This window comes from Saccopteryx leptura, chromosome 5 (assembly GCF_036850995.1).
Source record: "Saccopteryx leptura isolate mSacLep1 chromosome 5, mSacLep1_pri_phased_curated, whole genome shotgun sequence".
Classification (NCBI taxonomy): Eukaryota; Metazoa; Chordata; class Mammalia; order Chiroptera; family Emballonuridae; genus Saccopteryx; species Saccopteryx leptura.
Genome location: NC_089507.1, coordinates 171,959,203 through 171,973,753, shown reverse-complemented (window position 1 = coordinate 171,973,753; position 14,551 = coordinate 171,959,203). Strand labels below are relative to the sequence as shown.

At 45.9% G+C, this 14,551-nt stretch overlaps 1 protein-coding gene across 4 annotated transcripts in view; it reads left to right on the top strand.

Annotated features, from left to right (window-relative positions):
* LOC136406731 (CMRF35-like molecule 1) overlaps window positions 1-14,551 on the top strand; it is a 172,098-nt gene that overhangs the window by 147,788 nt on the left and 9,759 nt on the right. Inside the window, exons 2-3 of one of the 4 annotated variants that reach the window (XM_066386819.1) lie at window positions 3,242-3,577; window positions 6,541-7,043. The exons of 1 other annotated variant lie outside the window; for it this stretch is intronic. In XM_066386819.1, the coding sequence (XP_066242916.1) occupies window positions 3,242-3,577; window positions 6,541-6,719 (515 nt within the window). In that variant the 3' untranslated portion in view covers window positions 6,720-7,043. Of the gene's footprint in view, window positions 1-3,241; window positions 3,578-6,540; window positions 7,044-11,778; window positions 11,935-14,551 lie in introns of those variants that run through there. 2 more of the 4 variants (XM_066386820.1, XR_010751691.1) reach the window with 2 other exon arrangements.

The window sequence follows — 14,551 nt, the reverse complement described above, 5'->3', positions numbered from 1 at the left end:
TGTTTCCACCTATAATTCTAGTTTTTACAGTATTAGTGACTATGTTCCCTGTGCTGTGCTTTGCATCCCCACAATTTATTCTCTAACTACCAATCTGTACTTCTCAATCCCTTCATCATTTCCACCTGGTCCCAAACCCCTCTCCTCTGCTAACCATCAGTCTTTTTCTGTGCCTATGACTCTGTTTCTGTTTTGTTTGTTTACATTGTCCTTTAGATGCCACATATAAATGATATTATATGGTGTTTGTTTTTCTCTCACTGACTTATTTCACTTAGCACAATACCTTCTAGATCCATCCATGCTGTTGCAAATGGTAAGATTTCATTCTTTTTCATGTCTGAGTAATATTTCATTGCATATGTGTACCAAAGATTTTTATACACATGTCTATTGATGGGCATTAGGTTGATACTATAACTTAGTTATTGTAAATAATATTGCAATGAACATAAGAGTGCCTATATATTTTCAAATTAATGTTTTGTATTTCTTCAAATATACATCCAGAAGTGGAACTGCTGGGTCATAAGGCAGTTTCATTTTTAATTTTTTGAGGACCTTCAATACTTTTTTCCATAGTGGTTGCACCTATCTGCATTTCCACCAAGGATGCACGAGGGTTCCCTTTTCTTCACATCCTCACCAATACTTGCTACTTATTGATTTATTAATTATAGCCATTCTGACATGTGCTTTTAACTTACATTTATGTAATGATTAGTGATGTTTAGCATCTTTTTCATTTCTCTATTGGCAATCTCTATGTCCTCTTTGGAGAAGTGTCTATTCAGGTTATTTATTTATTTAGAGAGAAAAGCTGAGAGAGAGAGAGGAAAGAAAAGCGAGAGAGAAAGAGAGAGAGAGAAAAGCATCAACTTGTTGTTCTACTTAGTTGTGCCATTGATTTCTTCTCATATGTGCCTTGACCAGGCTCAAGCCAGCAACCTCAGGGGTGAAGCCGGTGCCCTAGAGATTGAGATGGTGACCCCAGGCTCAAGTTGGCTACCCCAAAATTGACCTGGTGTCCTCAGAGCTCTAGGTTGATGCTCTATGCACTGTGCCACTGGCCAAGGCCCTTTGTCCATTTTTAAGTTGGATTTTTTTTTTTTTTTTTTGGTGGTGAGTTGTATGAGTTCTTCATAGAGTTTGGATTTAAAATTCTTATCAGATGTTCATTGGCAAATATGTTCTCCCATTTAGTGGGTTGTCTTTTCATTTTATTGATGGTTTCCTTTGCTGGGCAAAAACTTTTTAGTTTGGCCCTGGCCAGTTGGCACAGCGGTAAAACATTAGCCTGGTGTGGGGAAGTTCCAAGTCTGATTCTCTACCAAGGCACATAGGAAAAGCGCTCATCTACTTTTCTACCCTTCCCCCTCTCTTTTCTTTCTGTCTCTCCCTTCCCCTCCTGCAGCCAGGGCTCCATGGGAGCAAAGCTGGCCTGGGTGCTGAGGATGGCTCCATGCCACTGCCTCAGGTGTTAGAATGGCTCTGGTTGCAGTGAAGCAACGCCCCAGATGGGCAGAGCATCACCCCCTGGTTGGCATGCCGGGTGGATTCTGGATGGGCACAAGAGGGAGTCTGTCTGTCTGCCATCCCCCTCACTTCGGAAAAATACAAAAAATAATCACACTACATTTTGGTTTGATGTAGTTCCATTGGTTTATTTCTTTGTTTGATTCCCTTGCCCAAGGAGACAGATCAGAAAAAATATTGCTGTAAGAAATGTCTGAGATTTTACTGCCTATGTAAAATCTTCTAAGGGTTTTTGGTTTTGAGTCTTACATATAAGTCATCAGTTCATTTTGACTTTATTCTTGTATATAGTGAAGCCAGTGGTTTAGAGTTGAGATGTGCCACAAAAAATCTAGATTTCTGCTCCTCCAGAAAAATGAAAAGACTTGAAACCACAGGCCACCACTTACACAAGGACAGTGGGCTGATGCAGAAGCGGAGCTATGTCTCTGCAAGGGTCACAAGCTCTGCATATTGCCGAGGGCCTCACTGCTTCCCAGGGTCTGTCAGTGAGGCCAGGTGACAGTTGTCATTTTTCATTGTGCTTGAAGGGTTGTTTCTCTTACAATAAAGAAATACTTCTTTGTGTCATGAATCTTTCGAAGATGACACAATAAAGGAAAGCACCAGAAGACACATATGATAACACAATGCTGCTTTACTCAATGACACCTGCCTTCCTGCAAAGCAACGGTAGTCAGGACAGTGTGGATTGGCCTAACGATAGACACATGGATCAAGAAAAGAGAAAGAAAAATCCATGAAAAACTCACATATTGACTTTATTATTATTATTATTATTATTATTATTATTATTATTGAGAGGCAGGTGACAGAGAAACAGACTCCTGCATGTGCCCTGACAGGGATCCACCCACAAGTTCACTAGAGAGGTTGCTTGGCAACCGAGCCATTTAACTCTTGCGGTGAAGCCATGGAGCCATCCTCAGCACACTGGTGCCAACTTGCTCAAACCACTTGAGCAATGGCTAAGAGAGAAAAAGAGAAAAGGTGAGGGGTGGGAAGCAGATAGTTGCTTCTCCTGTGTGCTCTGACTGGGAATTGAATCCAGGACTTCCACATGTCAGGTCAATGTTCTACTGCTGAGCCAACAGAATAGGGCGTCAGATACTAACATTTTGACAAAGAAATCGAAACTAGTCAATAGAGAAAACAGGATCTGTGCAATGTGGGTTCCATAGCTGGCATCAGTGTTTTGGTCAATGTTAAAGGCTCTCCAGCCAGGGTGTTTACTATGGAACCATTAGAACCATCAGGAACAGCCTAGCACAGCCAGGAGAGGTGGGTGCTTCAGGCAGACCTCCTGAGGTCATCAGCACAGGTCAGGCAGCACTCATATTCCTATGAAATGGACCTTCTACTCTTTCCTCCCAGGAGACCAGAGTCACACAGAGATGCTGCAAGAGGATGTTGCTGGAAACAGGAAGGTTTATGGGCCACAGGGATGGGGAGGGAGGGATTTGCCAGAAGCTGTTACTGCTCGGTGTCCTTACTGGTTCCTGTGAGATCTGTAGCTGTGCCCTTAGGAGATCTTCCTGGTGACTCTGACCCTGTGGACATTTGAAGGACAAAAGGTCTGTTCTGTGGAAGGTGTGTTTCTGCCACGCATCAGGCCCTTGGACTGATTGGAGCTCTTCACAGTGCAGGAGGCTGTGGCCCTGCCCTCGGGGTAGGGGTGAGAGGTACATGAACTTGTGTTTCCCAGGCTCATCATACGTAATCACGGGTCCAGAAGAAGTGAGTGATCTGGAACAGGGCTCGCTGACTGTGCAGTGTCACTATGACCCAGGGTGGGAGACCTACAGGAAGTGGTGGTGTCGAGGAGCTGAGTGGAAGTACTGTGAGATCCTTGTTACAACCACTGAAACAGAGTGGGAGGTGAAGAAGGACCGTGTGTCTATCAAGGATGATCAGAGAAGCTGCGTGTTCACCGTGACCATGGAGAAGTTGAGACAAGAGGATACAGATGTCTACTGGTGTGGGATTGAGAGAAACGGAGCTGCTGACCTTGGGATCCAAGTAAAAGTGACCATTGGCCCAGGTAAGAGTATTGTGTGTGTGCAGCTGTGTATCTTCAGAGCCTGCTCTGTCCTGGTCCCTGTGGTCCCCTCTCCAGTGATTGAACTCACTCAGAGTGATCTGTCACAGTGGGTGGTTGAGTCCTAAGGTCTCATGGAATTGGGCGGGGCAAGGCTTCTCTTAGATGTCCTTGAGTCTCCCAGGGCCTCCTCCAGGATGGGACCAAACCTTTTGGACACATTTTGTCTAAACAGCCCAGTTTCTTAATTTATTCTATTATCCATATTATATGGTGGTCTCAATTTTAGCCCATAGGCTAAAGAGACCTACCATAAGACCCAGAGATCTCAATTCCTGCCAATGCTTTTCTGGGACCTCTGGTGCCAAGATGTCTCGCTATTCATGGAGTTTGGGGCTGGGACTTTAAAGCAGCTGTTCTCATCTGTTGTTCCATATCCCACCTAGGGGTAAAGAGGATCAGCACAGTCAGGGTGCTGGGATTAACTCCTGAGGTTTGGAATGCTCTCCAAGGCAAAGGACTGTTGAATTCTATCAAATCCTTTCTTTTGTGTCTATTCAAATAATCATATGATTATTCATTTTTCACTTTGTTAATATGGTATACTCATTACATTTATCGATTTGGTAATGATCAAACAATTTTGTATTCTTGGCATAAACAAAACTTGCTGAGAGTATTATCCTTCTTATATATCCCTGGACTCAGCATGCTGAGTTTTTGTTTTAGACTTCCGTGGTTTTGTTCATGGGTGATACTTGTGTTAGGTTAAAGCTGTGGGTGGCTGATCCACTGGGAAAAGGGAAAGCCTCTTTCAGCTTCTCTTGGCAACTGGCAGGTCGGTATAAACCCCTGACTAGGTCTGACTTGGAAAGAACTCCAGGTCTGGACTGTCTTATCCTGTATGAGATAGCTGACAGGCTAGAGCCTTCCTGCATCTATGGGTGGAGGAGAGCCTAACTATCACCGGGGAGAGCCGAACTGAAAACACAAGGCTGGTGTGTTCCAAAAGGATTGTTTATTTAAAACGCGTGGGTGCAAGTGTGCTGAGATGGACCCAAATGTCATGTCGGCCCCAGAAAGGGTTGGAGTAGAGTATTTATAGGTTAGTCAGGGGTCTTGGAAAAAGCGGCTGACGTCACTGCCTCTATAGGTACAACGTAGTATTGTTTTTGTACGTGATTGAAGAAGCGCCACAGTTTCTCCAAATGGTTTATCTCCAGGCTCAACTGTCTAAAGGAGGCCTGTGCTAGTTCACAAGGTCCCAGGCTGGCCTGGCAGGCTGAGGCTTCAAGCAGGCCAGTCCCCCCTCCCTCCTCCCGCTGGATTGCAGTGCCCTTGGAATGGGGCGGTGGTGCTACTGGGGGCAGGGAGGGAGCTGATCCCTTAGAACAGTGGTCCCCAACCTGTTTTGGGCCACGGACCGGTTTAATGTCAGAAAATATTTTCACAGACCGGCCTTTAGGGTGGGACGGATAAATGTATCACGTGACCAAGACAAGTGTCAAGAGTGAGTCTTGGATGTAACACCAGGAATCTGGTCATTTTTAAAAAATAAAACATTGTTCAGACTTAAATATAAATAAAATTGAAATAATGTAAGTTATTTATTTTTTCTCCGAGGACCGGTACCAAATGGCCCATGGACAGGTACCAGTCCACGGCCCGGGGTTTGGGGACCACTGCCCTAGAAGACTGCTTATGAGAAGACAGCGCCCAAATGAGGCCTGTAGCTAGGCTTTTATAAACACTTGTTGTGATTTAAACTCCTTTAATTCTAGGTTCCTTTTCCTGACTTTTGCAAGATAAACTTTTTGTTATATTTCAAAATGAAGGCCAGGAAGCCATTAAACAAGGGAATCGGAAGGCAATTACTACTATCTCACAGTTGGGGGGTGGGGGGTAATGTGCTGCATTGAGTCTGGCTAAGAAATAGGGTAAAGGAAATTTTAGTTTTAAAGAGAGCTCTAGCTTAAAAGTCACCCTGAATTCAAGCCTTACACTTGTCCATACATTTCCTTCTTGCTTTGCCCTTGACAGATTTTGGCATCAGGGTTGTGCTAGTCTCATTCATTGGACTTGGGAGTTGCATCTTCTTTATGTTTAAAAAACTATTTTTAAATTTAAGTGAGAGGAGAGGAGATAGAGACAGACTCCTGCATGTGCCTTGACTGGGAACCACCCAGCAACCCCAATCTAGGGTAGATTCTCTGCCCATTTGGGGCTCGATGCTCGCAAATGAGCTATTTTTAGCACCTGAAGCAGAGACTTCATGGATTCATCCTCATTATCTGGGGCCTACATGCTCAAATAAGTGGAGCCATGGCTGCAGGAGAGGAAGAGAGAGTGAGAGAGAAGGGAGGAGGGGAGGAGAAGCAGATGGTCACTTCTCCTGTGTGCCCAGACTAAGAATTGAACCTGGGACTTCCACATGCCAGGTCAATGCTCTACCACTGAGTCAACTGGCCAGAGCCTCAAAATCTTTTTTTGTATAAGATAGACATTGCTTCCTTAAATGTTTAGTAAAATTTTTTTAAAAACTGTATCAGCCTAGCGTTTTGTTTTTGGGAGGTTTTTAATAATAGATTTGATTCATTTACCTCATGGTAAGATTATTTGTGTTTTCTATTTCATTTTATGTTCATTAGTATTTTTCCTAGGAATTTGTATTCCATCTTAAATTTCAACTACATTGACACAATATCCTTTTATTATCTTTTCCACTTATTATCTTATCTCTTTTTATCTGTTTAATATGTGCAGGGTCTGTAATGATGTCCCCTTTTCCACTCTCGACATGGGTTATTTAATTGTCTCTCTATTATAAGTATTTTGCTTGGGCTTTTTTATTTATTTATTTTAAACACTTGTTGGCTTTGTTGATTTTTTCTATATTTACTTTCTACTTCACTCATATTTATTATTTTCTACATTATTTCCTTTCTTCTACTTTCTTCTTGAGCAAGTGGGTGCACGGTGTCACTATGGTCCGAGGTGGGAGGCCTACATGCAGCAGTGGTGCGGAGAAGCTGATGGGAGTAGCTGCACCATCCTTGTTCAGACCACTGGATCAAAGCAGGCAAAGAAGAACCGTGTGTACATCGATCAGGAGAAACGCATGTTCACCGTGGCCCTGCAGAATTAGAAAACTAAGTCTGTTCCAAAGAGTTGCTGCTTGGAGGTTTTGCCATATGACAACCCTGTTCACACCCAGAGTCTGGCCATTTAGATCGACTTGACCTAAGGCCCACTTCCATAACGTCCTGTTTATTTTTCCCAGGGCACCTTTTAAAATAACCACATAAGTAGAACCCATGAAAAGTTAAAGACCTTCACCCTCACCACCTTATAAGTATAGGTGCTTGCGACCCTGGTCTGTCTCCTGCTCCCTTGTGACCTGGGACAGAGGATTGCTGCTTCTTCACCACCCGCATTCGCAGATCTGTAAACAATAAATCCTGTGACTCTACCTCCTTTGTGTGGATATATTGAAACTCTTTAGTTTTCACTTCTCCAAAGTGGGAGCTGGGCTGCTGAGGGAGCTCCCTGCTGCCCCGTGTGGGTGGCCTGTGCCCCCTCCTTCAGCAGGATGCAATCTGCATCGTCTTAACTCAGTATACCAGCTCTGCTTCTCAATACACCATGTCAGAGCTCGGACTGAATGAAGCAAACACTTACAGGTGTGGGATTGACAGAACTGCAGCTCACCCTAGGGTCCAAGGTAAAGTGACCAGTGGTCCAGGTAAGCACTCTTTCCTGTGTACCCTGAGGTCACTGTGGTGGGGAATAAAGGATTCAGGGTCCCTTCTCTTTCCTGGAACAATGAACCCGAGAGCATGTGTATGAAAAGGAGGAGTATGTGCGCAGGCATATGTGTGGAAGATCAAAAGAAGATTACTGTCTTAGCTTCTCAGAGCAGGAGACTCTCAGCTTGATTTGTAGGGTAGAAAGACAATGTACTTACCCTGGGCAGTGGTGGCACCAGCTCTGCCCTCCTCGGCACAGGACAAGTCTGACTGTCACACAGCAGTGGAGACTCCCATGGAATCTCTGGGGCTGTATGAGACTCTTTGGCACTTTCAAAGGGAAAGTCACTCCTAAATCCTAACTCACCAGGTATGGAGGGAGACACGGGACACCTGGACAGAAAGCCCCGAGTCTCCCAGATTCCTGCTTAACACAGCAGGAGCTGCTCCTCCCTGAGCCCCCTGACTTTAGCTCCACACTCATCTCTGACTAGGGGTGAGTGACCTTGAACTGATTACTGTATTAGATTTAGCAGAAAGGAGATGAACCAGTTGTGTTCTACTTCGGGGAACTTCACGCTCCTCCTGTACCTCTGAGACTAACAGGGGGACTCTAGACTCAGGTCCTTGCTTGAGAAGCTTCAGAGATATTTACGAGCTGTGTGAGGCCTCAACTGACTGAGGGAGAAAATAAGAAGGAACCCAGGAGGGAGGTCCAGATATGTGGAGGAGTGTTGAGGATGATGGGGGAGGGGAACCAAGGGTCATAAGGTTGAGTGGCTGTCATTCTCAACCTGTGCGTCGCGACCCCGGTTGGGTTGCCTAAAGCCATCGGAAAATACATAATGCATATCCAAATCATAACTGTAGCAAAATTACAGTTATGAAGTAGCCACCAAAATTATTTTTTGGTTTGGGGTCACCGCAACATGAGGAACTGTATTGCGGGGTCACGGCGTTAGAAAGGTTGAGAACCACTGCACTAGAGCTTACAGATGAATATGGAGGAAGAAGGAAACATAAAGACCCTCAGGGACCGGTGTCAGTCCATGGGACAAAGGGTCAGAGCAAATCTAAGCCCCTAGTAGATGTGGCATCTGAAGCTTTCCAAGATGTGACATTAGATCTGACACTTGAAAGCTGAGGACGGTTTAAGCAGGCAGCGAAGAAGGTGGGGCGAGCTCCCTGGGCAAGGGATATAGCAGAAGTCAAAGCAAACCAAGAAACACCCAACAAACCAAGAAAGCAAAAATGTGGCCAGGCTGCAATGAGGGGAAGGGGAAAGCAAGAGGGAGGTGTATGAAGAAGGTGCCTGGCATGGCGTAGGGGTCGTCAAACTTTTTATAAAAACCACCCACTTTTGCAGTGCTGGTCAACCTGGTCCCTACCGTGCAACCAAACAGCGCTGCGATTGGCCCATCATGAAAGCTGGAACGCCCACTAGTGGCAGGTAGGGACCAGGTCTACCAGCACTGCAAAAGTGGGCGGTTTTTATAAAAAGTTTGATGACCCCTGGAAGGCTTAGCCTATGAGCAGCATGACTGTCCCCTCCAAAGGGGTTGCCCTGGCTGGGGTCCCAGGCTTATACTCAATAGGTTAATAGAGCCCACGACCTGGGCAGAGGTAGAGCTGGGAAGAAGGGTCCTGTGTGGCAGCTCATTTCTGTCATCGTGTCCCTCCCTCAGGTCCTTGCTCAGCAGCGTCCACTTTCACTAGGTCTTCCTGGAAGTATTCTGCTCCTGGGCATGCTCGGTGCTGTCCTCTCGGTGAACAGGCCTCAGAGGAGCTCTGGGGGGAAGCACACTCAGCCCCACTCTGAGAAGCACTAGCCCCCATGTTCATCAATGTCTTCTCTGAAAGAAAGAACCTCAAACAGAAGAAAAACAACTTTTATTATGAAGTGACCGTGGTCAGCAAGGCCTGTGGTTCTAGAGGCAGCCTAGGCCCTGCTCAGGGAACAATATCCCAATCCCTGGGAACCCACAGCTGTGATGCCTGGGTCTCTAGGACTCGCTGTGGTGTCGCCTTCTCTGCACAACCCCTGTTCTTCCTTTGTTCGGAGGCTGCAGTGCAGCAGGAAATACAAACAGAAATGCAGGAGGAAAGACCTTTCCTCTGGGGCCCAAGTCCTTGGAGGCCGTTTCTGACCTGGGGCTTGAGAGCCCGCAGCCCCGGTAATGGACTGGTTTTCACTCACGTGGTTCAGAGCTCCCGCCAGTAATGGGTTTCCCCCGTCTTCCAAGGGATGAAAGAAAGTGCAAAAGCACAAAACTAAAATCTTTCAAAAGGCAAAAAATCATAAATATGAATATATATTTTCACGTTATTTTTATTTTATGATGTAACAGGCAAACAAACATTAGAGATGAGTGGTAGTAGGGCTTGAAATGGTTTTCTTCTGAAATAATATTTTTTTATCATTTTATTTTTTTAATGGGGTGACATCAATGAATCAGGATACATATATTCAAAGAAAACATGTCCAGGTTATCTTGTCGTTCAGTTGTGTTGCATACCCATCACCCGAAGTCAGATTGTCCTCTGTCACCTTTTATCTAGTTTTCTTTGTGCCCCTCCCCCTCCCCCTTTTCCTCTCCCTCCCCCCTCCCCCCATAACCACCACACTCTTATCAATGTCTCTTAGTCTCACTTTTATGTCCTACCTACGTATGGAATAATGCAGTTCCTGTTTTTTTCTGATTTACTTATTTCACTTCATATAATGTTATCAAGATCCCACCATTTTGCTGTAAATGATCTGATGTCATCATTTCTTATGGCTGAGTAGTATTCCATAGTGTATATGTTCCACATCTTCTTTATCCAGTCTTCTATTGAAGGGCTTTTTGGTTGTTTCCAATTTTTACATGTCCAATGACTGATACCACTCCAAGCTGCAGGAGACTGCACCAACCCCTGGGGAGCGATCAGTGATCCCGACAGGCAGGGCAGACGGGGTGGTGAACTCCTGTTTCTCTTCCCCAAATGCATTTTTGAACTTTCATGGAGTCAAATTTCACCCGGTACTCCGAGAACCTTTGCTCATTTCATAATTTACCCAAATCATCTGCACAACTGCTGGGGGGAAAATACACAGAAATCTCTCGGCGTGAATGAACCACAATGGACAAAAGTCTTGTCCAGTCTCTCCAGCCTTAAGGCCAATTCGATGTTTCACACATTTTATGGAAAACAGCTGTCAGGCTTCCATGGAGCAGCCCGCGAGGTCTCAGAAAACCGAAGGCCTGGACTCAGCTGGTCGGGCGCTAAAATCAGGCTGCTCCTGGACGGGCACATTTCTTCACGTGCAGAAAAGTGGAGACACCATCACCTTTACTTCTTAACACTGTACATATGTCACAATGTCCGGAGAAAGGTGGTTTCTGTTTTCCTTGGCGACATGACTCAAGACTGGAATCATCTACAGCTGAAGGATGTCTGATTCACCACATACTGTGGACTCCACATTCTTGTTTAAGGGCAGAGGCCACGACCCACTCTAGACAAAGGTCCCTGCAGGCCAGATGACCTGACCTGTTGTCCTTTTACTCTCCCTCCCTGCCTGACTACAGTGCAAATCCCCGCACGGTCACGCCAGAGGACTTTAGAACCTCACTGCTTTCTGTATAAAAGTTGCTTTTCCAGTTTCTGGGAGCCCTCCAGAAACATGTGCAGGGCCATACAGAGGGCCAGACTGGGAGTTAGGGATACAGTCTAAGTACCGCACACCTTGAGTCAAAGGCTTCCCTCTGCCTGCCAGCAGCTGGAAATACATTTCTTAAAAAAGGATGACAGAATTGATTCTGAGAGGGAGGAGAGGGAACAGGTGGTAGAGAAGGAGGGAGGGAACTTCTAACGGAAGAAAACAGGTGAGGAAATGTTGCTTAGGAGGCCCTTAGAATAAGCAGTGTCCCTGGCGCAGGGAGTTTGCCAAGAGCCCACAGCCGAGAAATATTCAAAGAATTGGGGAAGAAAACATCTGGGATAAAATGAAGCTGAAGGGGAAAGGTGTCTGCTTCAGAGTGACTGAGGACCTGGGAAAAAGCTGTCCGGAGGGAGGAATGGGGGTCAGGCTCAGGGAGGGACAATGGCCCAGGGCAGGATGGGGGTCTGAGATGCCCCGCAGTGGGGCTGCCTGAAGAGAGGTTGAGAATGTGGCTGTTTCTCCAGTCAGGCTGGGTGCCAGCCCTGAGCGCTGAATCCTTCGCAAAATGCAAACCCAGCACGTCTCCATCACCCCCTGGCACCTGGCTCTCAGCTCCCCTCCGCCACCATGCTGCACGTCCTGCCCCGTGCTGAGGGTGGCCCCCTTCTGAGCCCCTCACACCCGGGTAGGGCTTCCCCAAATCATTGAGGACAGACACATCAGTCACATACTAATTAGTGATGACACAGCTTTTCTTCGCCTAAATAAAATTAGGAAGTAAAGACAGAAAACTAAGGGAAGTAGATGAGAGAACCAAAACTCAATGATTTTGACAAATTGTAGGCAGGTTGTCTCTGGGCTCTGTCCAAGCCCCAGGAGGGTACTGGCATTTAATGGTCACCAGGGAGAGACCCAGGCAGGCAGGACCATGTGGCTGCTACTACCTCTGCTTCTTCTCATCACCCCAGGTGAGTGGAGCTCGGGCTTTAGGAGCTGGAGTGACTGAGGCTGGGCAGTAGAGAGAGGGTCTGTCCTGAGGGAATGGGACACATCAGGAAAAATAGCAGGGCTGGTTCATCTTCCAGATACATTATTTTTTTATATAATTTTTTAATTAAATGAGAGGTGGGGATTCAGAGAGACTCTTGAATGTGCCTCACTTTTTTCTCCAGACGATCCAAAGACCAGACCGTAGTTGTGTGTGGTCAGTGTGATAATGGGGACATGTAGAGCGGTGTCACAGGGAGGAAAGAACAGAGGTTAGAAGGTGTCTGTTTCTGAGCTGAATGTTAAGTCCTTGGGAATGGCTGGAGCTTGATGCCCAGCGAGGACAGATCCAGGGGGGCAGGACCACATGGCTGCCCCAGCTCTGGGGTCCTTCTCTGGGTGAGCGCCCGAGAAACTAGAGATCAAAGGTTTGAAGTGGGACACCGAGAGAATCTTTTCTGGGAAAGAAGTCATCATGGGAAATAAAATGACCCCATTTATCCATTACCTCACTCATCATATATGCAAGAGACACAACTCTGATTGGGGAAATGTGCATATTATTATTTTTTTGTGTGTGTGTTAGTGTGTTTATTTATTTATTATAAATAAATTTTTATTTTAATGGGGTGACATCAGTAAATCAGGGTACATATATTCAAAGAAAACATGTCCAGGTTATCTTGTCATTCAATTCTGTTGCATACCCATCACCCAAAGTCAGATTGTCCTCAGTCACCTTCTATCTAGTTTTCTTTGGGCCCCTCCCCCCCCTTCCTCCTCTCCCTCCTTCCCCCCCCTCGCCCCCTCCCCGTAACCACCACACTCTTGTCTATGTCTCTTAGTCTCATTTTAATGTCCCACCAATGTATGAAATTTTGCAGTTCTTGTTTTTTTTTCTGATTTACTTATTTCACTTCGTATAATGTTATCAAGATCCTACCATTTTGTTGTAAGTGATCCGATGTCATCATTTCTTCATCTTATTATTTTTTTATTTGGATTTTCATATGGATAAAAGAGGTATATGTGGTTATTAGTTATAATGGCAGAGTAGTGTAGACCGGTTAGCTTAAACAATAGAAATGTATTTTCTCACAGTTTTGAAGGCTGTGGGGATCAAGATCAGGGTGCAGACTCATTCAGTTGCTGGTGGCAGTTTTCTTCCTGGCTTACAGGCAGCTGCATTCTCACTGTGACTTCCACTTCGTGCATATGCAAGGGGGGAGGGGTGGGTAGAGAGACAAACAGAGTAGAGCAAGCTCATTGGTGTCTCTTCTTAAAAAGGCACTAATCTGGCCTTGGCTGATTGGCTCAGTGGTAGAGCGTTGGCCTGGCATGCGGGAGTCCTGGGTTTGATTCCCGGCCAGGGCACACAGGAGAAGCTCCCATCTGCTTCTTCACCCCTCCCCCTCTCCTTCCTCTCTGTCTCTCTCTTCCCCTCCCTCAGCCGAGGCTCCATTGGAGCAAAGTAGGCCCGGGCGCTGAGGATGGCTCTGTGGCCTCTGCCTCAGGCACTATAATGGCTCTGATTTCGGCAGAGCTATGTCCTAGATGGGCAGAGCATCGCCCCCTGGTGGGCGTACTAGGTGGATCCCGGTCGGGCACATGCAGGAGTCTGTCTGAATGCCTCCCCGTTTCCAACTTCAGAAAATAAATAAATAAATAAATAAATAAAATAAAATAAAAAAAGGCACTAATCTCATCTTGACATTCCCACCTTAACAACCTCATCTAACTCTAATGACCTCCTGAAGACCCCATCTTTAAATACCATCACATTGGCGGTTAACGCCTGAACATACAAATTTGGGATAACACAACACTATGAACGCACAGTTGATAAGGTGAGGTGAACAGTTCATCCGTTGTCAATTTGACATCACTACCACCCCTTTCTAAGACCTCTTCTGCCTGACAGACAAAAATCCAATATCACAGTTCTCCAAATCACTTCCCCTCTGTGGGTTGAGAATTATGAATGGAAATGGAATAGAATGTGGAAGAGCAGCCATTATTCTCAGGAGGTATTGCAGGGTGCATGTGCAAACAAGAGGTTCTGAGCGGCTTCCTGTCAAGCTCCTGGGGAACTTACTGTGTGATGTAGACTGGAGACAATCGGTGGGAGTTTCTCAGAGACCTTTCAGAATTGGAGCAGCTTCAGATGGAAACCCAGCTCTTGAGAAAACTCTTATTGGACATTCAGGCTGTGAACAATGTCAGCTTCCCTGATCATCCAGATGTGCATGATCTACTGTCCAGGAACCTGAGCAACCTGGTTCCTCTGGCCACCTGCCCTTTCAGGCACAGTTAGTAGTCGGGTGCCCTGCTTGAAGCTTTGTCCACTGGGAGAATTTTCTCCCCGTACCCCTATGCTTGCTTGAGGGTAGGGTTTCTCAAGCTTGGCACAGTTAACACTTTGCACCAGATCATTCTTTGTTGTGGGGGTTTCCTGTGCACTATAGGGGCTTAGCAGCATCCTTGGCTTCTACCTACTGAATGCCAGTAGCATCCTTTCCCCATTGTGATAATAAAAAAAACAGCACAAATTTATTCTGTTACAGTTCTGGACATTGGACATCCAAAATGAGTCACACT